This window comes from Pholcus phalangioides, unplaced genomic scaffold (genome assembly GCF_987345545.1).
Source record: "Pholcus phalangioides strain wild (caught in Gottingen) unplaced genomic scaffold, Ppha-v1.0 ptg000013l_1, whole genome shotgun sequence".
NCBI lineage: Eukaryota > Metazoa > Arthropoda > Arachnida > Araneae > Pholcidae > Pholcus > Pholcus phalangioides.
The window spans coordinates 10872788-10897016 of record NW_028301606.1 but is presented as its reverse complement, the minus strand read 5'-3'; the positions used below and the strand labels follow the sequence as shown (position 1 = coordinate 10897016).

The 24229-nt window shown below is 37.9% G+C and overlaps 1 protein-coding gene across 2 annotated transcripts; it reads right to left on the bottom strand.

Moving 5' to 3' along the window:
* Window positions 1-3302: 3302 nt before the first annotated feature.
* Window positions 3303-23957, bottom strand: LOC149078590 (transmembrane ascorbate-dependent reductase CYB561-like). Of its 2 annotated transcripts, none has more exons than XM_089240706.1 (5): window positions 23705-23957; window positions 7846-8190; window positions 5704-5906; window positions 5448-5602; window positions 3303-4223 (listed from the first exon to the last, which is right to left on the bottom strand). In XM_089240706.1, the coding sequence occupies exons 1-5, from the start codon at window positions 23718-23720 to the stop codon at window positions 4046-4048; spliced, it is 897 nt and encodes a 298-aa protein (XP_089096832.1). In that variant the 5' UTR covers window positions 23721-23957; the 3' UTR covers window positions 3303-4045. The 2 variants fall into 2 exon arrangements, with proteins under 2 accessions (XP_089096832.1, XP_089096831.1); XM_089240705.1 differs by lacking the exon at window positions 23705-23957 and adding an exon at window positions 23547-23679.
* Window positions 23958-24229: the final 272 nt, after the last annotated feature.

Below are 24229 nucleotides of genomic sequence, written 5' to 3'. Positions count from 1 at the left end.
TGAATTATGTTGGTATGATATCAAATGCACTATTATATGTGTGATACCAACGAAGTCTGATTACTGTGCATAATCACCGGTAAAAGTGATAAACTTATCAAACTTACCAAGACGATTGGTAAGTGTGCATAACTACCGATTTACATCACATTTACCGTAACATATATATGCGAAACGCGTAACACATAAACGGATATTATCATAAAATTTTTTTGAAAATATTACATCTCACACCTATGATGGAAAATAATATTTTCGAATATTGTGACCAATGGTTATTTCCTTGAAATGCACGGTACAACGTTTTGTGATTACCAATGATGTATGAATTATATTATTCCGTAATTTGTTTTTTCCAATAAAGTGTCCGTTTTTCATCGAAGAATAACCACGTATATATACAGGGTGTCCTATAAGTGCTGATGCGGCCTTTATCTCATCAAACGTTCGTTGTAGAGGTATATTTTAAATTAAAAAAAAATGCTTAAAAGGCTTTCAAAAATTATCCTGCACCAGTTTTCAGACTGAGAATACAGTGTCACAAAATAAAAAATCTAAATTTTTATACGGTTCCCCTTGCTCTTTAACTTCCAATTAGAAATTTGTTGCCCTGTACCTCCTGAGGTCAACGAAAAAAAAAAAATCCCGCGTTTCTAAGAGCAATATTCACAGAGATATTTGAATTGAAAAATTGGAGAAAAGTTGGTAAAGAATAGCAAAAACTAACGGACGACTTCTTTCCCAACTTTGCTCCGACTTTTGGATTCGAATATCTCAGCAGATATTGCACTTAGAAAATTTTTTTTTAGTTGGCCTCAAAAGACACAGGGCAACAACTTTCTAATTGAAAGTTACGGGACAGATGAATCATAAAAATTCAGATTTTTCTTTATTTTGTGATACACTGTATTTTCACTCTGAAAACTGGTACAAGGTAATTTTTGAACGCCTTTTGAGCATTTTTTAAATTGGGATCATACCTCTACGACGGACGGTTGATGAGATAAAAGCCGCATTAGCACTTACAGAACACCCTGTGTATATATATATATTATTAGTCATTATCTTTCGTCCATATTACATTGCATCGAAGTAATCAGTTGTCACCCGCATGATGATGTTTGACCTCAACACATTCATTGAGCTGCGGGCCTTCATCGATACGCTATCACGTACTGACAGATGGTTTTGCGGTCGGAGAACTCCATCAATTATGGTTGAGTTAATTGGTTCTTTTTCTGCGCTTTGTTATGTTGCGTACCATCAGATATTCACTCGTAAAAATGAGGGTCGAAGGTGATTAAATTTTTCGAAAAAAAAATTTTTTTTTAGCCATAAACAAACAAAATTGTAATCAATTAGGTTTCAATTACTTTGAAATACTAAGAAAATTGTACGGTTGCTCTAATGCCGGTCTCTAATACATCGATTTACATTCTGAATCGTACTGGAGCTCCGAGGCAATGATTCTCCAATATGTAATGAGATGATGTGATCATGGGTCTGGCTAAAATGTGTCAGGAATGACGGGAAGTTTTAATTTAAAAAAAAAGCTAAGTGTTAGACATGATGTAAGGGAATGCATGAGTCACACAAGAACTTCCCGGGAAAAAGGGGGGGGGGGTCTGAAGCATGAAATTTTGGAATCATTACTCTAGGAGGAACAGCAATAAAATGCAATGTCAATCTAGCTCAAGGGTGCTAAACCTTTAAAAGAGTGCTGGCCGCTTCATTGATTTGAAAACGTGTCACATGCCAAGTGATTTAGGACTGTGCCGCGGGTCACTTAAGTGATCTGAGAATGCGCTGTGGGTCACATACGTGATCTAAAAATGTGCCACTTGGTTCATTTTTACAAAATTACGCTTGAGGTCATGGGCCACATCAGATGACTCTCCGCGAGCCATAGGTTGAACATGTATTGATCTTACTATATTTCTTTACAGCAGCGTTTCTCAAACCTTTTGTCGTTAAGGAACCCTTGAAATAATTTTCATATTTTGAGCAGTGCTGTCTTAACACATAAGCTCACCCGGGCACGGCCCGGAGGTCTCATTATAAAGAAATATGCATTAATTTCTGTGGTTAAGTACTTAAATTGGAAGGCCGGTATTTCCTAGCCAGGTAGGAAGACCCTAAAAAAATCACTTGGCCCGGGGCCTTTGATGCTCTTAAGACAGCCCTCGTTCTGAGGGGAATCCTTGGAACAATATCAATATGTTCTATGGATCTCTTGAAGTGATGGCCAGATTCTGCGGAACCCTTGAAGTCACATGCACATGTTCTAGAATTACCCGGAAAGTATTCATTATCTGGAACAGATTTCCAGCGTTTCAGTCTGAGCGAAGCCCTTAAATGTAATGAGATTATTCTCTGAAACCCCAAACAATAATATAGATATTTCTATTACATCACCAATTTATATATATAGCTTTTGATACAGTGATACCCCGTCAAAAAGGCAGTCAAGTTTTACACCAGAGGTGCACAACGTTTTGCGAATCCATGATCTTCACAACATTGCTATAATTATTGCACTGCCATTTCATTACCATAACTATTTTCAGGGCCACAGCTGGGGAGTGGAGTAGACGGGTCTGATGCCCGAGTACCAGACCAGAGGGGACGCAAATTTCACCCTTTAACCCTTCCTTCAACAAGGAGGGGCTGAAATGCATGCTTGTACGGGCTGACCAAGCATCTAGTTGTTACCCTGACTATTCTCATTGCTGTTAATTTCTAACTCTCGATTCCTTGGGCAACACCTATTTCGAAAAACGATGCTCTATAGCATTGGCTTTGTTAAAAATCTAATGCATGTATAATTAAACATCAAAAGGAGAGAAAACGGCATAATTTCGTTCTCATAGGCCTCAAATGATGAAATACAATAGCATTTTTTTCTTTTGCGTAGATACGTGAAAGTATAGTATTTGATTCATATCGAAGTTAACATAATTCACAGCAATAATGCATCTAGGGCAGTCTCAGCAACATCACGGACCTTACGAATACAGTCTTAAAGTCCCCTCCCTCCCCCCCCCCAAAAAAAAGACAAACACCAGCTTACCACTTAACATAATTGACTCTCGGAAACCAAAATATCAGATCTCATTATCATAGGGAGTCCTTTGCAAACGTAAGAACGGAGCAAGGCCCTACACGTTGAAACGGCCCCAAAAAAAGCACCCTATTGACGAGTCTTGCATCTGGCATAAACCATGTCTGTCGGTCCCGCACAAGGGTGGGGCTGGACAGGGATGCGGCCTGAATCCCAGGAGAAAAATGAACATAATTTTTTTCATGATATAAATTCACTAGAAGGGCGCGCGAAAATTCTGGCTTGGGGGGAACACCAAAGATCCCAGCCTAGGAGTCCTGCTCCAGGATGAGGGGAGGGGGAATGATACAAATACATAATTTTCGAGAGAAAAAGAAAACATCCCTTTACATGGAATCAACTATCTAAATTAACACATAATTTCGCTACTTCATTGAGATCAGTCATTGCCGTTGGGAGAAAGGCGTGACTCCAGTTACAAATTACATACACAGTACTATAAGGTTTTACATGAACATGACATACTAGAAGAAAAAAACACTTGACATTTTCTTTGGATTCCCAAATGACAATATGTAGCTCAAACATAAATGGACCTGGTGAGGGTATAGAGAAAGACATTCTTTCGTGCGCGCGCACACACATTAACAACATGGAAAGCTTTTTTCTCTGACACCAGAGATTTGTTTTTTCTTCTTTTTATGAAGAGCACCTTTAATAGCCAAAAAATATCAGATTCATGAAAAATGAGAGGATAGATATCAAGGTAACATTCAGTTCGGTAGACCTTCGATGGACAGGAAGGGAAGTTTCATGAAGGAACGAAGAAGCACGGGCTGGCCTAATCGTCTATCATTTTTTTTAATATATATATGCACTTTGTCTATTTATGAACAAACAACATTTACCAATTTCCATTATTACCTTAACGATCCTCTCCAGCACAAAAAAAAAAAATATGCACATGTTAAAAGTCGTCTCCAATTAGTTGGTCGGAGAGTGTGTCTCGAGCTGAAGCTGCACCTCTTCGGGAAGAGCCCGTCTCCTGAAGAGAGGCGTCACCACCATGTAAGCCACCAGGAGAGCGAAGAGGACTAGGCAATAGGCCAATAGGTTTGCTATAACTCCGGGGGCTGGTAGTTCAGAATATTTTCCGTTAGGCCTATAAAAATAGAGCAAAAAAAAAAAGATTTAACTTCACTGCTGGTTAAAAAAAAACTCGCAAAGCATTTCATCGCACAAACTTCTGGTAGTTTTTTATTTTCAAACCGAGCACACACACACACACACAACTCCGGTCTGTCGCCATGTGCAAGTTACTACCGAGTGAGTTGTGCCGGAAATGCGAGTACCTAGTCTGAGTATATACGTAGTATTGTATCTGATTTTTCAGTGCTGCCATCTATATTTCAGATGTGAAGCGAGGCGAATTGAATATTTTTACCATTGTAGACCTGTTGCTCACTATGGCGAGACTTCAGAAGTCGAGACTCTTGAAGTCTTTCCTTTTCCCTGTTAGACTAAGGACATAAAATGAAAACTGCTGAGTGTTTTAGCGTAATTTATGAACGTACAGGGTGTGTCCCATAAATTCGTAAATAGTTTGAAAATTCATAAAAATTTAAAGAATCCGTATACAGTATTTCAATGCGGCTTCGTGGGAAGTTTCAACTTCGCCCACCATGTCTGAAGACCCACACCCCCCCCCCTCCTTTTAACCCTTCCATGTCCTTTCAGAAGAAAAGTACTATCATGGGATGGGTAAATTAAATTTTTAACAATTATTTTCTAAAATTTTTTGCAATGACACGTCGGTAACTTTAATGTTAAAAAACGATTTGTCATGAGCGTTCGAATTAACAAGGACTTTCAGAAACCTTCGAAAAAAATTACCACTCTGTATTACCTCAGATGTACTTCGTATTAATTTCTCGGGGGAAACTTGTATGAAATTGTTGCATGCTAGAAAGTTTTATATACGTGTTATCCTCTTACGCAGTGTTTCTCAATCTGTGGTCCGCAACGATGGTAAAGGCGTCCGCAAGCAGACTTGATAAAATTAATTATAATAAAACTTAATTCTAACTGAATGAAAAATTATTGAACCTTTATAATTGATGTTAGTTTTTTTTCTCTCATATATGGGTTCAAATAAAAATACCTTCATACGTGGTGTTTTTCGAAGCGAAAATGGCAAGTGCCTGAATTTTTTGTGTCATGTAATTATTGCGTTGAAGGCCTATCTGCTCGCATTCGTGCCTCGAAGAAGGAAAACCACGGAAAACGAACTTTAACGGACCACCAGTGCCGCCAATGGGATTCGAACCTGGAAACTTGGGGAAACTATTGAAATGCAATGACCGCTGATGCAGAAAAGATGACTTACAAAGAAAATAATAGTTTCTCCGTAATTCCCGTCAAACAAGCGGCGACGCATATGATGAAGATGCCCAGGCCGAAGAAAATATGGAGCGGAAGGTACTTGGCTCGCCATATCTTCGTCAGTCCAGGATACAGGAACGCCACGATTCCACAGAAGTACTGAAGGATAGAAAAAAAAATATCCGTTACATCGCATATTACCCGGTAAGAAATCTACACTTAGCAAGACAACAAAATGCCGATTCATTAAAGATACACACCTGCATGGCGAAAAGTATGACAGCCGTTAAGCCGATCCAACTGTGCAGGGAGTACATATTCGGATAACCATTGCGGTTGTGGAAATCGAACACTGCCTGCAGCGCCACGATAGCCATCACGAACACAGTAGTGTGCAGCCCTAAATGCAGCAGTTTCAGGGACTTCTTCCTCTGATTGCGAAAGACTCTGAACACCAACAAAGCTGCAATAATAAATACAAGTAGAGAGAAGCTGCTGCACCTTGACCACAGCAAACCTTGAAACACTTTTGAGAGTGTTACTTTCAAACTGATGTTTTTGGAGAGATTTACAAGAGATTAGAAATATATAACCTACAACTGAACGTGGTTTCAGCTCTTTGTCTATGACAGAGATTTTGTGAGTAGGCACAGAGTAAAAATATGGTGTTCTTGTTTTTGCTGTGTTTCTTCTCAACGTTTCAAGTTTAGTGAACTATATTTAGTAATCATAATCTATGAGTTCTTATAAATCGTACCAAGTGCTGAATCATACCAAGCATCATGAAAAAAGTTGAATATTTTTCACGAATAATAGAGCATCGTGTATCTTGAAACAAAGAAGATCGTGTACCTTGGAGGGAGCAGTATAAAACTTGAAGATTTCCTTGGAATACTCAACTTACACTGATTTTTGATACTTATTTTTTGTTTTTAAATGCAATTTACATTTAAAATTTTAGTTTTATACATATTTTTCCCCTCTATAAAAACTTTAGCTATATCCATTTCTTCTCTTCCATTCACCTTCGGCTATTTCCCAGTCAAATTTGTTGGGAAAAAAACACGAAGTCTATATACAGAGTGGGATGCATTCAATAAAAACTTTTGCCAAATGAATTTACTTGGGAGTGGGATGACCATACATAGCGTATTTCTCGGGACAGTTCCGGTTTTTCTGGCCATCCAGCTTTTCCCGTTTATTAAGTGAACCCTAGTTAAATTTTTATTCTTTATTGAAATCAAAGATTAGAATTATTTTTTAAATTCATGAACTACATTATGGTAATCACAACATATTGGAGATTCAAGGGCGTAGCCAGGGGGGGGGGACTTGGGGGTCTGGTCCCCCCCCCCCGAAATGTGAGAAAATAACCGAAAAAAGGGAAAAAGATGGCCAAATCCATTGTTCTGTCACTTTGGTCCCCCCCCGAAATGAAAGTGGTCCCCCCCCCCGAACGAAATTTCTGGCTACGCCCCTGTGGAGATTCTATGGTGAACATTCTATTTCATGGAATTCATTTAGATCCACTGCAATTCATAATACCCCTTCATTTCCCGCATTGTTGATTTTTTTTTCGTGATTTTAGCAATATTTGGCGACTTCGCTTACTTTTTGCATCGTCTTTGGCGATAATTGGCTATGGCTCGTATTTTCCCGTATTTGGAATCCCAATTTCCCGCATTTCCCTCAATGAAATATGGTCAGCTTACTTAGGAGGGGAGAATATTTTATTTTCCCATCATTGCCAGATACAGCGAATGTTGACATCACGCACTCTGACATTACGGATGTTGTATCTCTAATGCACTCACCTAGCACGAGAGGAACTCACAGAACTAATGATTTAGAAAAATAATTTACCTTTCTACAAATGCAATAAAGAATAATTATACATTTCATCTATCTAAATACGTTCCTACCTCCATTATTGTTACTTTTGTTGAAAAATAATTCAAGCAATATATTAATAATCATATTTGTGTCATCATTTTGATATTTTATATTTAAATTCATGACATTAAAAAAAATACTTGCGTTATATTATTTTTCCTGTAACATTTATATTTTTTTATTTTTGTAATTTTACCCTATGGAACGGCGCATGCTTCCAGGTACAAGACCCCTTGTTGCACCTTGGAACATTTTTGCCGTTTCAAAAATCCATATTTTATGATTGAAGTGAGGGAAAAAATGTAATTTAAAATTAATGATGTTTCATCAGTTTTTAGTTACTAAAAATGGATTTCGTAAAAAACTTTACGGTAAACATTGACTGAGAAAAAAAAGTTTAAAAACTGATGTACCAATTTATAACAGTGACCCCCTTATTCAATGAGTTGTGAAGAGCGCATTACTACTCAAAAAATACAGAAGAAGCATTTCAAAACGTCGATCCTTACCGTCACCGTACAGGAAAACCATGCCCAAAATCATGAAGAAAGGATGATAGTTGAATTGCTTGGCGGGGTCGGAATCCCAAGCGAATCCGCCGAGGTATTTCCCGATCCAAGCAGACACCAGAGCTATGCAAACGACACCGAGCAACTGAGACACGAGCAGCCAGACCTTGAAGAAACCTAGATCTTGGCTCTCTTCTCCGGGCGAGTCCATGGCTATGGTCGAGTTCTTGGATGCTCCAGATGGAACGGCGGGATCTTCTTGTTGTTGCTGCTGCTGCTGCTCCTGAACGTTCGGATCCGGCTGGTTACCTTCTTCTTGCTGTTGCTTCCTGCGCTTCAGAAGACCTGCAATTCGAACAGGGAAAAAACAAATTAATCCTTAACCTCCTTCGCGTACAAGCTTTTGGCAACAAATTTGGATCTCTGACGAAATCGGCAATAAATCTGGTAACTGTATCCTAACGTAACCGCACGTTGGAAGAAAGAAGGGGAAAGAAAAACTAAGAAAAGAAGGAAAAAATAAACAGAAAGGGAAGACAGTATAATAGATAAGTATAAAAAAAATAATGGAGTACCACACCCAAGTGTTCTCTTTCACTCTTACATATGTATAGTAGTAAGATACATTATACATGGGTAAACATATATTATTAACAGGAGTATAGAAAAACGAGGGAAAACCAAGTTCGGCTCATAGGGTTACAATAAAGCTTCGATGATGAGGAGAGAGAAAAGAAAACACAGAACTGGATTGAATTTCTTCCTCTGCCGTTTGGAAAGAATATTTCCTCCGCGATCGCAAAAGGGTTAAAATACATTTTTTTTATGCATAAGAGGTAAATAATACTATGCAAATTTTTGTATGAAACCAAGATTTTTGGAAATTATAAGGTGTAAAGAGCGAGAGAATGTCAAATGAATGTCTAAATATAATTTTTGGAATTTGTTTGATCATAGAAATTTGATTCATGCCTTTTCGAAAATGAAATTTACGGAAATGTTTTCCTAATTTTCGATCTGAAAGTTTTTTTTTCCATGACCATGAACAGAAACAATTTTTTAAAAGCAGAAAAAATGTGGGGGGTTTTTTTCAAAAGGGTTAAGATTTCTCAAAATCATAACTATCAGTTGTTTTAAGTAAATAAAGTTGATTAATTTATATTACTTAAAAAGTAATGTAAAACTGATGGAAATTACACATCAATCACAAAGAAAAACCCATGTTAAATTAATGTCGAATTTCTTAAATAACATATCTGAGAGGTTTAAAGTAACCAGGGCTGGTCCGATTAATAAATAGATTAATCGGGTCGGTTAATCGATCAATTGTTAATCGCAGTTAAAAATTGTAGTTGAATTAATCGACTCGATCAATCTGATTAAAGTTAGATTAAAATTTGAGTAAATTTTAATTGATTTATTAAACGAAACCGATTAAGTGTTCTAAATTATTGTACCAATATATAAAATTTTCGATAAGTGGCCATATTGAAACAAATTTCGAAAAACACGAAAAATTTCGATTATTTCAATTTCAAATTGAGTTTGATGGGAGTTTTGGAAGGCAAGATCAAAATTTATTGTCTTCACTGAGCAGTAGTTCGTATTCTTGGAAGTATCAGTTCCTCTCTTCACAAGCACAACTTTTTGGGAAGAGTTTGAAGGAAAACAAGTAACAGTATGATCAAAAGCAGTTTCGAAATCAGTGACTGACCTAAAATAATCGATTAAAAAAAACCGCACAAGATCCAAATGAAGAAATATTCCAGGTTTTTACAAAATATGTTCAGCGCATACCAGTACTAAATTGCTTCAAGTGGCAGCATTAATTTCTTAGTCTATTTCTATACTTTACATCTAGCGAATAGGTGCGTGAAATGAATATATTAGTTTTTTTAGCATAAATTAATATTATATAGTTGTGAAAAATATTCAATTTAAATTCGATTAATCGATTAAAAGTTTTTGATTAACCAGTTGAAAATTTTAATCGATTCCCAGCCCTAGAAGTAACCAGTTATTACATTACATATTATACGTTACGTTTAATACATATTTACGTTACACATATTACGCTACATATACACATGGTATACATAAGAAATTGCGCAATTTTGTCATAAATTAGAAGAGCGATCAAAAATAATGGGTTAAATCATTTTATTTCTCCTTTCAATCAAGTTTTTTTTTAGTTCCTCAATAAATCAGAAAACATTTTTTTTTCACGCATTATTTTCCAATTCGCTAAAAAGATCTCAAGTGCTTAAAAAATTTGACAATAATTAAGAGGAATTTATAAGAGAAAAAAAATGCGATAAATATTCTCGCCCACACGCTTCTTTTATGGAAACTAATTTCGAAAAATGATTAATTAAAGAAGCGTCAAGAGACCATCTGCCAACTCTCATCCGCGAGACGAAAATAAAGTATAATACAGTGCATTCGACCAGACAGTTCCCCCCTTTTATCTCTCTCTTACAAACTATAAAGTAGATAATTCTATTAGGTGTTTTAAGAATTTACTAATTAAATAAATCCAAAGGTTTCCTTGCTTTAATTATCCCTTCTTATTAATCAACGCTTCCAATCATTTTTCTTCTATTTTTATTTCATTTACTTTTCAAGAAGAAAAGAACCGCCCTGAACGTAATTACTATCTCCAAGGAAAAAATAGGATTGACGAGAAAGCTAAGCAATTAATTTCAATTTGTTTATTGGTTTAAATGATTATCTCAAAGGCTGTCAATAAAATAATTCGTTTGATGGAGACCGTATTTTACATTTATATTGACGGAAACATAATATTTTCTATATTTTTTATCTCTGTTTCTCTTATATCTGTGGAAAAAAAACGCGAACACATTCTATTGAATGTGCACAATGGGTATTAAGAGAAAAATACGCATTCAATATTTCATACGAAAATAAGTTAGTATTGATAAATAATTTAAATGAGAATCTCTTATGAATCTATAGCGAGTATTTTTCATTTTGTAGCTAATTATGAGAATGATCTATGGCAGTGTTTCTCAAAGTGTGCGTCGCCAACCTTAGTCGGGGGCGTCACGGCGAGCTGGAGATATTGGTTTGTGTGGCTATTTATGCATTGGAGCGGTTCTTCCGCAAATGAACCATGAATTGGGCAAGAGAAGCCGAGGATGACAAAAGTTTGAGAGCCACTGATCTATGAGTTTACACCTAGTCACCCGACAGACACTAATGTGACACAATTGGGTCATTATCAAACATCTTCCAGAACATCGATATCAACACTACTAAATTACATTATGATACATTCGCTCGAATATAACTAATACCTCTTATTGATTGCATTTTCAAGTTTTATAAGAGAACATTTCTAAAACTTTTATCGTGTAATCCCGGATTAAGAGTCGTATACGCGTAACATCGAAAAATGAACGCCAAGATTTGTTCTGAACAACTGGGAGACCGTATGTTTGGATTATACGTATCAGATTTATTTCAATGCTGTTTCCTCTCATAAAGAAACACAATAAAAAGCAAAGCAATAAAAATCTATTCCTCGTCATCACGTAAAGCGAAAGTTCCATATCAACTTTCTCTCTCCAGTCTCACCTCATTATACCAGAGAGAGGGAAGCAATATTCCGCAACCGCATTAACGCATAGATAACGTTATCTTAAAGACCGCGAGTTTCCGGAGAAAACGTTTAATCTTAGCTCGTTAGTTCGCGCGCTCGCGAGATTTCTTCGTAATATTATTATTGGACCGAGTATAAGGGCCATAAAACTTGGAAATACCGAACGTACATGCGGAACTCGGAGAGAGAGAGAGAATGGTTTTTACGGGAAAAATCACTAATATGAAGACTTGCTCTCCGAAACGAAAAAAGAGGATTTACGATGGACTCTTTTCCGTTCATTAAAGACGTTCCGGGATTTTTCCCCCATCGTTAATCCTTTAGAAATCGTAATCTGCTGAGCCGAGAGAGACCCTTGAACTTTGTCGTTATAACATTCCGTTCGAATCAGCAATTTGGACGTAACAGCCATAAGGTTTGGAAAAAAAAACGACCAGAATCGTCAAAAATAAAAACAAAATGACTTAATCGCTTGATAATCCGTTCCATTAAAAGACTTATTGCAGTTATTGCAGACTCAAAATATAGCATGTTTGTAAAAAGTAAAAAACTAAAATGCAGCAACATATTATTTTGTGGGTTTTTTTTTTTTGTTTCATCTAACCTTTTGAGGTCCAAAGGTTTCTTTTCGGCACTTCGCTGGTACAGTTCGTACTTTAGTACTTTAAAGTGCGTCTCTCACAATGAGGAAGTTCCCCCCCCCCCCGGATGCTTGTCCCTTTGCGTTTTTGTATAGCTTACGAGTTCTGCTAAGAATGCGAATTTACAAGGGGACTTCCTTAATCGTAAGGGGGGGTTATTAAAAACATCGTTCAACGCTTGATGTAAGATTTGAATCGATTAAATTTGCAATATCTATACGGACTGTGCCAGGGCCGTAGGGTGCCTTCTCGAGGCAGACTTTTCCTTGGGGCCACTCTTGAAAGGGTTATTATTAAGCAAAATAATTTTAAACTTTTGTGGGGGCCCCTCCATTCAGCTCGGGAGCCAGGGGCGTTGCCCCAGCTTAGTTACGACCCTAGACTGTCCCAAATTGTTTGCACAGAAAATATCTCTGCAACTGCTGACTTTAGAAACACATACTTTCAATTACAAAAAGTTTTCAAATGGCGTGCATCTCGGAATTAACTTTTTTACACAACCCACGTGTGCTAAAACGTCCAATTTATTGGATGTATTTATTGAAATGTAGATTCGGCTCTGGAAATTCATTTCAAAGAAAAAAAATCATATTTTTAAATGCAATATACAGGGTGTTTCAAAAAGAATCGCCCGATTAAAAAAATCGTAACTATTCAGCATTTAATCCGTTTCGATCGAATAATGTATATGTATAAAGAAGGAAATAGAGTTTCACGCAGTTGCCGACTACTAGCGCTAACGCTCTTCCATCGGCCGCCACTTCAGTATTTGTCAAGATGGCGACTGCACAACATAAATCGTTTTGTGTTCTAAGCTTCGCGAAGTGAGAGTCCGTAACAACTGTTCGTCGTACTTTTTGTCGACAATACCCTGTGTTGAACTTCCTATCACTCAGAGCATTAGGCGATGATATAAACAATTCCGAGACAAGGGTGTCTGTGTAAAGGGAAATCCCCTGGCCGTCCCCGCAAGTCAGACGAAAATGTGGAGCGCATCCGACAGAGTTTCGCACGCAGTCCACAGAAATCCTCTCGCAGTGGATGCAAACATTCTCGCAAAAGTTTGGGACGAATTTGACTACCGTATAGGCATATGCCATGCATCCCAAGGTGGACATATTAAGCACCTTTAATTTGGTTTGTAGAAAAACTTTAATATTATGTTACATGGCTAATCATAATCTTAAGTGTCTATGTTCAATATTTTTCGTAATAGACGCGTTTCAAATCGGGCGATTCATTTGAAACACCCTGTATATCGAGATATCAAATGTACAAAATCATACCATGTTTTGGCAACTTACCACTGTGCTGGCGAATTTTCATTGGCTCAAAAGTTGCCATTTTCAGAGGCTGTACGCAATAGAATGAACTTGACCATTTCATTTTTCTTGTTCCCAATAAATAACAATTACAATTTTTGACAATTACAGAATTTTTACAACTTTGAATTTAATTGTTTCGAAATTTGTGAGTCGCACCCTAAATCACTGGCGATAAATGCCGAAAACTTCAAATTAAAAAAAAAAGAATTTGGTGAAACCTTAATTTCAGAATACGCAAAAAAAAAATTCAACACGGGAAAAAATTATAACATTATCCACTTTGAACGAATTTTTTTCCATCTGATGATATAGGTACGTTCCATTCCTTGCAAAATTGATAACAATACCCGAATGATAAGGTTGTCCGTGGTTCTAATAAGCGGCGTCTACTGTATTAATTTTCCAAGTATACCATGCCACGTGTAGAAACCGAATAAAAGACGTAACAGAGGGAAGAGGAGGGAAAACCAGGTCACTTTCAATGTTGAAATTCACTTCGTAAAATTTTTCATCTACATCCAAAATTTTTATTAAAATGTTAGATCATTCACGGTAAATATGCTAAAATCCACGCGCTATTCAAACGACGACGTGCAAACCTACTCAAAAAAACACTCTTTCCCCCATTGAATAAACATGAGACAACTTCATAAGAGTGGATAAAAACTAAATTCATACGATTCTTCTTCACTCTCGAAGAGATTCTCCAGAGTAACTCGTTGAATATGTAAAAAAAAGCACATATTTATATAGAATTTCACGAGAAGAGAGGAAATGAAAAGTGATGATAGGAAAAAATTCGCATTTTCTTAATAGCATTGGTTTCGCTCGGGGGGAAAGAAAGTCAATCTTTTCAGCTGACGAAAATAATTTTCAATCGGCATTTCCACAAGGGGGGCAAAAAAAGCAAATTTCTTCTATTCTTGCCCAATTTCAGAAAGATACGATGCATATTTGATACGACTGATTAATGGGTATCATGTAAATTCTAGTCTTCATTTGCAGGGAGAAGACGCTATCATGCATTTTTGGTATTACCGGGGCTCCGCGGCCACTCGAGGAAAATAAAAACAGTAAATTTGAAAAAAAATAATTATAAATATTTTTGAATAATAAAAATAAGTCAGTAACTTTGATGAATAAATAGAAAATAGGCCTACGGGGCTCCGCCATAGAAATTATATACCAGAAAGGGCATCCGCCGGTCAAAAAAGGTTGAGAACCGCTGACCTAGAGCAGTGGTTCTCAACCTGGGGCCATATGGCCCCCTTGCGGTCCTAGGATATTCTAGGGGGGCCACGGGAGAAAATCAGAAGAAAGGTGATTCACGACAGGTGGTGAAGGGAGTCATAGAGAGCTGTGAAGAGGAAAGGTTTGCAAGTGAAACATGGTTGAAAAATATTACTATTTTCAGAATTCATCAGATCCGTCCATACAACCAGGAGAGTCTTAACCCTTGGGTCTATGTGGGGCATGACCAGGGTCTTCTTGTCCATAATGAAGGGAGGGGGACTGCACTATATATGGGATCTGATACTCTGATTTTCATATGTAAGCTGTTACTTCCAGCTAAGTATGGACGGCCGCCAGAGCAACGGTTGATGTGTTGAGAGGGTCGATTTATCGTGCATGTTCATTGGATCGTCCCGTATTTTACACAGACCGTTTTTTGCAGTGTAATTTGACTCCTGGGAGAGATGATAATCCATCATTTGAATCCGTGCCTAGCCAGGATTCCAGAGATTGATCCGATTTATTAAAATTTCATTCATAATAAAAAAAATATAAAGTATCTCACTCTTGGATAAGGGTAGAGGGGGCCCCGGATAGGACAGGGGAGCCACGAGAGAAAAATGTGATCCATAGGGGGCCATGAGCTGAAAAAGATTAAGAAACACTGACCTAGAGTATGAGAATTCTGTTACAAGTAGATCCCGAAGGAAATAACCTGGTCATTTTTTTAAGGATGTGACTACCATTACTGAAAAAAATACGGATATTTTAATGAAAATCTTTCTTCTCTTACTGCATTTTGTCGTTTCTTTCCTCTTAAACCACAAAAAAAATTAAATTCATGAATGAATGAATTTGACGAAGTTGTGTCAGCTTCGTTGACAGTGTGACACCGCGTTTCCCCGAAAATAAGGCCCGATTTTCTATTAATTTTTGCTCCAAAAGATACGTTAGGGTTGTTATTTTTCCGACACACGGTAGAAATTTTCGATAACAGACACTCACGGGACCAATAAGTCTGTCCTCTAACGGAGAGTGTCCGCTATTGGGAAGGAACGATATGCAGCGGAACCTCGTGCACACACGACGTTTGGCTTCGGTCGCAATTGGTTCCTCAATACACACAGACACATTTTAATGTTAAGATGTTACTGTAAAAGTGATACACCGGTGGTTATGCATAATCACCAATAGTCTCGATAAAGATTGATCAAATTCCACTACATTTATCACTTTTACTTATGCATAATCTGATATACATGGGAAAAATTTATAACTTTCCACTTTCCTTCTGCTTCATTAAACCAATTGATTATTTTTGCTCGTATGTGAAATGTGCACTACACTTATTTTGAAATAAAAATTGAATTAAATTAAAATAAGGGTGAAGATGAAAACAAAAACCATTATCAGTCTTTTGTAATGGTGGATTCCTTCACACGTATCAACATGTGTTAACGAAACCAACATTACCATTCGGAATCAGCATCCCGGACCATAGTTATGTTCAGTTAATCAAGCAATTAATTGACGGATTATCATATTTACCAATACGAGCTTTTGATCATAAATGGTGATATATAAATCACCACCGAGTATGATAAATTCTCGATTCATGAACAAAAATTAATAAATTACAATGTGAACAAAAATTAGAGTTTGCCTGATTTCACAGTCCGCTATCGAGTATCAACTAACGGGGAGTGAAAGACATTAAATTCCTTTTCTACGAGACCGGGGATCAGAAAAGTCTCCATTACGGGAGGTTCCACTGTATAAAAAAACTACATTGATGTAAATATCTTCGAATGTCGGCTTTAATTTCTCACGAAATCAATAAGCCTCAACCCTTCCCCCCCCCCTTCACCTACAGGCTTTTGGCTACAAATTTGGATGATCTCTATTTGGCGTATCGGTGACAAACCTGGTAACTTTGTCCTAACCTAACCGCACGTTAGAAAAATGAAGGAGAAATTAAAAATAGAAAGAAAAGTAAGAAAAAAAATAAATAAATAGGGAAGGGGGAACAGTTTAAAATAGACGAAAGAGTGTACAGTAGGTTTCTCTTCCACCCTCACCCTACGTGTCCTCTTTCGGTCTTGCGTGTATAAAGAAAGATATGTTATATGTAGGGAGGAAATAGTAAAGAAAGAACATGGAAGAAAAAGAATAACAACTCCGAATAAGAACTGGATTGAATTTGTTCCAATGGCGTTTGGACGGAATATTTTGCCCGTTATCGCAAAGGGGTTGATATCCTATGTCCAGCAAAAGACCCTTCCCAAAATGAGCATATCTTGTGTCTATGTAGCTTGCTCTTAGCGCATTGGCAATACAGCTGTCACTGATTTGAGTATAGTCAACCCCCGCCTGCGCTAAGACGCTTTTAATAGCTTATCTAATACGCGCGCGCCCACAATATTCCGAATCTCGAGATGGGCAGTCTTTCTTGGGTAGCCGCTGTGAGATCGTTTAGGCACCGTGAGGCTCCATGAGGCACAGTGGTGGTCGGCTGACGTTGGTTTTCTACGGTTTTCCAACTTAAGGCGTTAATGTGTGCGCGAGCGGGTCTTTCATTTAAAAATGCCTTTCCGCAAAGAGCAGGCAGACCTTCAACACGATACTTACACAACATGAAAATTCAAGCATTCGGTATATACTTACTTAGATTATGATTTTATAGTTGTTATGATTGTAATGTATATTTTGTAATGTATGCTTTTTTATGAATAAATTGCCAGAGGTATCCAGTTCGTGAGGACAATGAGCCGATATTGCCATATGGTGATGTGGCCTGGGTATCTTTCGGTTGATGGTATCTATTTCAAAATATGGAAGCCAGATGGCAGCACCAGCAAGAACATAAAACAAGCTTAACGTTAATATTCCGATTTATTTAATATTTAAGTGAACTCGAATTTAGAAACTACTCAAAAGGAAATTTTAGGCACCAATACAAATTTAATTGCTATGTGGCCTGGCGCCTATGATTTGTCCTCCCTGGCTTACACATACGTGTAAAGTTCATATACCACACACACACAAGGCGTCATCCAAGTATTGCGTCAGCATCGATGGTGGTGAAGGAAAGTTTCGAGTTTGCTGACAAGGGGGGAGCGGGCCTTGAATGATGCTTACGTCATCAATCCCACTTTATAAAAATATGAAATATCCTTAATGGCACTTTACTGTGTGTGTAAAAAACGAGGAAAAACCGTTTCCCTAGTTTGTGGGAACAGGATTGATAAGTCCTCTATAGAGCCACTTTAGTGATAAATGTTCCACAGATCCTTCAAATGATCTGGAAATGTGCCGCGCGTCCTCATGTGATCCGTAATTATGCCGTGAATTATTTAAATAATCTCAGAATGTGCCGCGGGTAATTCGAATAATGGGGAATTGCACTTGCGGACTGCTTAAGTGCTCTAAAACTGTTCCACATGTCACTTAAGCGATCTCTAATTGTACCACGGATTCCCTCAGTTTAACTGTTCTGGAAATGTGCCGCGGCCTGCGGGTCATTTAAGTGATCTGTGAATGTGCCACGGGCCTACTTGAGTGATCTGAAAATATGCCATGGGCCGCAGGGCCGTGGGTTTAGCATATATGGCTTCGAAAGTGGGTGGCAATGAATTTCTTAAAAAGAAATTTCGAGTTCTTAGTCTTCAAATAGCATTGAAATTAACAGAAATTGATTATAACATAATAAAGGTATTTTCTTGTGATATTTTTTAATATTTTTTGCATAAAAAAAATTTTTTGATCGTCGTTAGAAGGGCAGAATGGGGGGGGGGGCTTGTGACCCCCACCCGTACGTCTGAGATCTAAATATGTGTTTGGGGGGGGGGGGTCAAAAATGGCTGAAAATCTGACGTAATACTTGAACGACCCCCCCCCCCCAACACGTTCCGATATGTACCGATTCGTCAGAAAATCCGCAGAGGAATGTGTACGAAGTGCATGTACGGTTAAGAAGTAGCTCTCAATCGTGTTGCCACAAAGAAAAAATTTATTTCAATTTAAAAAGAAGACACATCAACAGCTGCAACGTGCACCGACCAAAAACAAGCGGAACTTTCCGGACCACCTAACAGGTATACTACAATAAGGTTTACTCCAAACGTGAACATGGTAATAAACAGATTTTTCGGAGAAATCACACACGCATCAGCCAGCCCCCCCCCCCCCCAACGAACTCTGGTCCTCCTCGAAGAAAAATCCAATTCACACTGAACAAAGGAAGCATCTCAATCCCATTTCTCTCCATTTTATATAAATAAAAAAAAGGAGTTTCGCAGAATGTGTTTTCCCTTCTCCTTTGTAGCAAGAACGAGTTCGGCGTTGGCACATCATGTACGTAATGGAATTTACGATTCCCACGCGAGAGTACGTCGTCAATCCACTTCAACTCCGGTAGCCAACAAAAGAGTGTGTGCCGTCAACCATCAACTCGATTCCCGAAGAAGTTCCAATGTACTGATCTATTTTTATTCTTCGCCCGGGTGAGGAAAAAGCAACACCATATTCGAAGTTGGATGAAAATCTGCGGATTTTCGGGAATCGTCGTAGTTTAAGTCAGTTGTAAAATACACTTGAAAAAACAAATGCGTGTAAACTTCCTCTCCCCCCTCCAGGTGGCGGCTCGAGACAAAATCTCTACCTGTGCGAGATCTATTTTTGCGGCTCTTGCCTACCCCCAAGTACCCAAGTGACTGTACGTGTATATCTCGATGACGCTAATCAGACGAGAACATTGGACTATTTGGCGACTAGAGTAACTACGTGACCAGTTGAATGGCGACTCTTGTGTAGTCTCCTTGCTACTCTAGCATCGCGAGATTCTGAAATACAAATTCATTTATATTTGAAGCAAACCCTTTCAAGTATGAATGCCACACCCTTCCCCCCCCCGGTCCCTTACTCTCTATAAATCACTCTTTCAACCATTCACTTACGTAGCACCCCTCTCTTTAAAAGTCACTCATTTTGGTCACCCATGCAAAGGCGGAATTTATGGTTTCGCCGCCCTTCCTCCATTCTAGTCTAATTTTCTTGACTACTTTTTCCTCGAATCCGCCACCCTGCGCAATAACCCGCTTGGCCTTTCTCCACTCCTACAAGTACACCTGTGTTTCGAAGTTACTCTTTTTTTTTATCATACTCATTCTCACACACTCTTTAAGTAACTTATTTTGTCATTCACACGTTTGCACATTGTTTTGGTCAATCAAATGCTTGCACACTGTTTTGGTCCCTCACATGCTTGCACACGCTCTAGGTCACTCACAGACAATTTTTCTTGCTGGGTGACACTTTTGATCATTTACACATAGGTCGGTTTCCCAAACTTTTCGTTCCATCGCCCCATTCTTCAGACAAACTTTTTCCTCTCATTGTCCCCAACTCAAGCGAACCCATAGGATCCTATGTTATGCCCACAGCTTCTATCCCCCCCCCCCCCGGACCATTCCATCACCCACCATATTTATATATATATATATATATATATAAATAATATATAAATATGGGATATATATATATATATATATATATAAATAATATATAAATATGGGATATATATATATATATATATATATATATATATATATATATATATATATATATATATATATATATATATATATATATATATATATATATATATATATATATATATATATATATATATATATATATATATATATATATATATATATGGGATATATATATATATAAATATGGGACGATATTTCCCACTTTGGGAAACACTGCTCTAGGTCATTCTTATGGTCACTCACAAGCTTTCACTCTCTAGGTCACTTTTTCGGCCATTCATGTGCTTGTACACGCTCTCATACGCTCCCGTAATACGGGACACGAGAGGTCCGTGAAATTGTTTGGCATTTTACTAATAATTGTTTACGGAAAGGTTAAGAACACTGCTCTAAAACGGGGGTTTTAACTTATGGGTTGGGACCCAAGTTTGGGTAACAGGAGCTTCTGAGAAGGGTCGTATAAACTTACTTACAGCCAAGCATTCTTGAGCTACGGGTCTATCCGAATTTGATCCGCAATGTCTTTTCAAAATGAATCGTACAAACCAAGGATTCTCGAGGGGTCACGACCAAAACTTGATTCGCAAAAACTTGATATTTTTGGACTTATTCCCTTCTTAAAACTTAATTATGATTCAATTGTATATGATGTATAGTGTCGCTCTTTTCCAAGCAAAAACTCACCAAACTGCATAAGTCATTGAAAGGTCGAGCCAAACTGCCAGTGGATGAAATAAAAGGGTTATCCCGGAAGAGGCTCTTGAGGACCCCATTCATCTTTAGCCCGTCGGTATGCGGAAGATCGAATTCTTCATGAACACATACATATATAGCGTGATGGAATTTCACAGTTCCTCTACCGGCGTTAGTTTTTGCTCGCCTGTACTCCAGTGCATGCCTCCTATTCTGCTGAACATGAGAAAATCAATACTCCAGAAGTCTGGATAATTTCAAGCACCCGTGACAGACACTCCTGATCCAGGAGGGCAGAATAAGAGAACATGGCAGGGATTTATCAATTAATTTAAACGTGTTCTCTTTCTCTCTCAGAATCCAGAAAAGCGAAGATACCTGTGTGTGTGCTCTTGTTTTACCAAGAATGTGCTTGCTGTCTCACGCATGTATAATTATTAGAGCCCGGAAGTTTAAACAAAATGCCATAAATGCCTTTTTTTTGCCCATTTTCAAGCTTTTCTATAAAAACGCCTTTTTTGGCCGTAAATGCCTATTTCAACATAGTTTTAAGTTTATTGGTGCATTTCAGAGACCATAATATGAAAAGCTTGGATGTTTTGAGCAGTGAGAACAAAACTCAGTATTAATTTCCCATTGGAAATAACCCTCTCCCCCCCCCCACCCTTCCAGCCCCATTTAAACACACGAATAAGTGATCTGAGAGATGGGGGAACTTGGTATTGCCACGAGTTAACTTTGCTTTGATCACGGGTGGTGTTAGACGTGGTGTTTCAGATGAAAGCAGCCATGTTAGAAAAGCAGAGGGAAAATTAGAAGTTTGTTTCTCCTTACAACATATCTCGTTCGGGCATTGGACTGCATTGTGTATGTATAGCTGACCGATGACTGTCCCAAGAGGTCATCAGTTGACGTCATGTCTCACACAAGGTGGGGTAGGAGAAGACAGGGCTCTGAAGCCCTTGTTTTTTTTTTACACCATAAATGCACTGCAAATATCCATGGCTATTTTACGTACATATATTTTGATATTCGATTAAATTGGCCAGAGTTGCTCTCAGAAGTGTGCGACAGATGCGCCCACATAGAGCCCCGCATACATGGGAATATTAAAAAATTACATTTTTTACAAGAGAACAAGGTGGCTATGTTTCAACTACAGAAACGATAGTGATTATTCCAAATAAACAAGAATTATTGTTCGATAATATAAATTGTTACGACTCGAAGGAGCCCACAGATCATTTTCTCTTTCGGCTCCGCGTCTGGTAAGGTCGAAACTACGTCTCTTGGAAAAGGTACAATTCTAGGGGGTTAAAGACCCCTTTAATTAATTGCGTAGTGTTGTTGATTTGAAGCCAATTCGCATTTCACTTTAAATGGGCCTTAATCTATGTGTCATACGGTACTCTAATATATTTACGGGCAGGACCACCCTTATCAGACGTGGGGCCCGGTGCGAAAATGATAACGGGGATAGAGGCGTCTTGATCACTTTGGGGGTCCTTAGCGCCCCCAGTGTTTTTTATATTCACTAAAAGTGTAGAATTTTATATTGGGTGAATGTACTGCGGGAGAGAAATCGAAAATTCAGAAAATGAAAATCATGAAAATTCAGATTAAATTCAAGAAACAATTCCAGCACCCATGAATACTCAGAATAAATGAAAGAAATAATTCCTAAAATTAATGAAAATTCAGAATTCCAGAATTACTTCTTTCTAGCTGAAAATGCAGAATTCCAGAATTAATGAAAGGAATTATTATTACTGTGAGCGCGGGACCCGGTGCGACCGCACCTATCACACACCCGTAAAAGGGCGACTCTGTGAAATCGGCCCCCATGCTCAACTTTGGGACCGTGCCGTGAAAACCTCGATTCTTTTGCCACGACTGGCTTCACTCGTCAAGTCCGGGAATAATCGGAAGAACAGAAAGAAAAAAATATTCAAAACTTTCTTCGCTGAATATATAGCAATCCAAGTCGTTCCAAGACCAGAATGGAAGTCATTAATCGTAGCGGTGGGGGGTCTGGTCCCTCCCGAACGAAATTTCTGGCTACGCCCCTGCATTAATCAATCCGATTAGAGGAAAAATAATGTTTATAGTGTTTTCTTTACATAACTCTCACAATGGTAGGGAAAAAACAAAAGACGCCAAAATGGATGAACTTCGCCAAAAAGTGGTTGAGTGGTTTTTCTCAACCATAGGGTGTTATTTATTGTCGTTCACGCAATCGATAGTAACCCCAAGGACACGTGCACTTATAATTAGATTCTTCCCTCATAACCCTGAGATCAAAGATCACGTCAAACCGAAAATCCGAAAAATTTCGAATTTTCTCAACACCCAAACATATTTTTTTTTTTAAATTAATCTCATCAGGCCACGCCTTTTGTCTTCGAAACGTGCGTTATTTATCATTCAATTATTACCAATCACCTTTAAGGAATCGGTGGAATTATTCATTCGTGAATATCCGCGACCAATGACAGGCGTAACACCACAACAATCAATCTTTTTTAAGGAGGCATACGGTCATGTTTCAATATAGTATGTTTTTTAAACCACGTTCACTTAAACTGCGAAATTATTATTCGGGTACGTGTAATAATCCATGTAAGACACCTACCGTCGTACACGAGACATTCTTCTTCACTGGAACTCACGTCATACCATTCATCCGCCATCACAAACACATTTAATGCCAATTAAACCAGTGACGGTTCCATCAAAAAAAAACACTCACTCACTCACTCATTGTACACGTCATGAAATCGGACAGCTTACCGCTTGTTCTTGCCATGTTTCGCCAAAAAAAAACCTTGTTTACAATGCCGTGCACGAGTAGTATACGCACGCCCTCTTTTAAAAGCGTGTAATTATCAAGACATTACTGCTAGATTGTCGTACTGAGTAATTTCACGATACGCCTAGCTGCAAACAAGATCCATTGTAGAAATGCGTAAATTATATTTCACAGAAAAAAAAAATTAATAGATAATGTTTTATTTCATCTACGATTGTTTCGAGTTACGTATCTGCTCAATAGATGGCGCTAAGCTCTATCTGTTTTACGTAAAAGAGTTTTCTTTTATAAAGGGACGAACCTCAAATGACATTTAAGAAATTTTCAGATATACAGTAGAACTTTGTTAATTCGAATTTTGAATAATTCGAACTTTTGCGAACTCCCCTTGAGTTTTCTATCTAGTTTAATGTTAAAATTCCTTGTTTGACTCGAACTTTATTCGACTTTTCTGGATAATTCGAGGTTAAAGGAAAGAAAATCATGATATACATTTTATGAGCAAA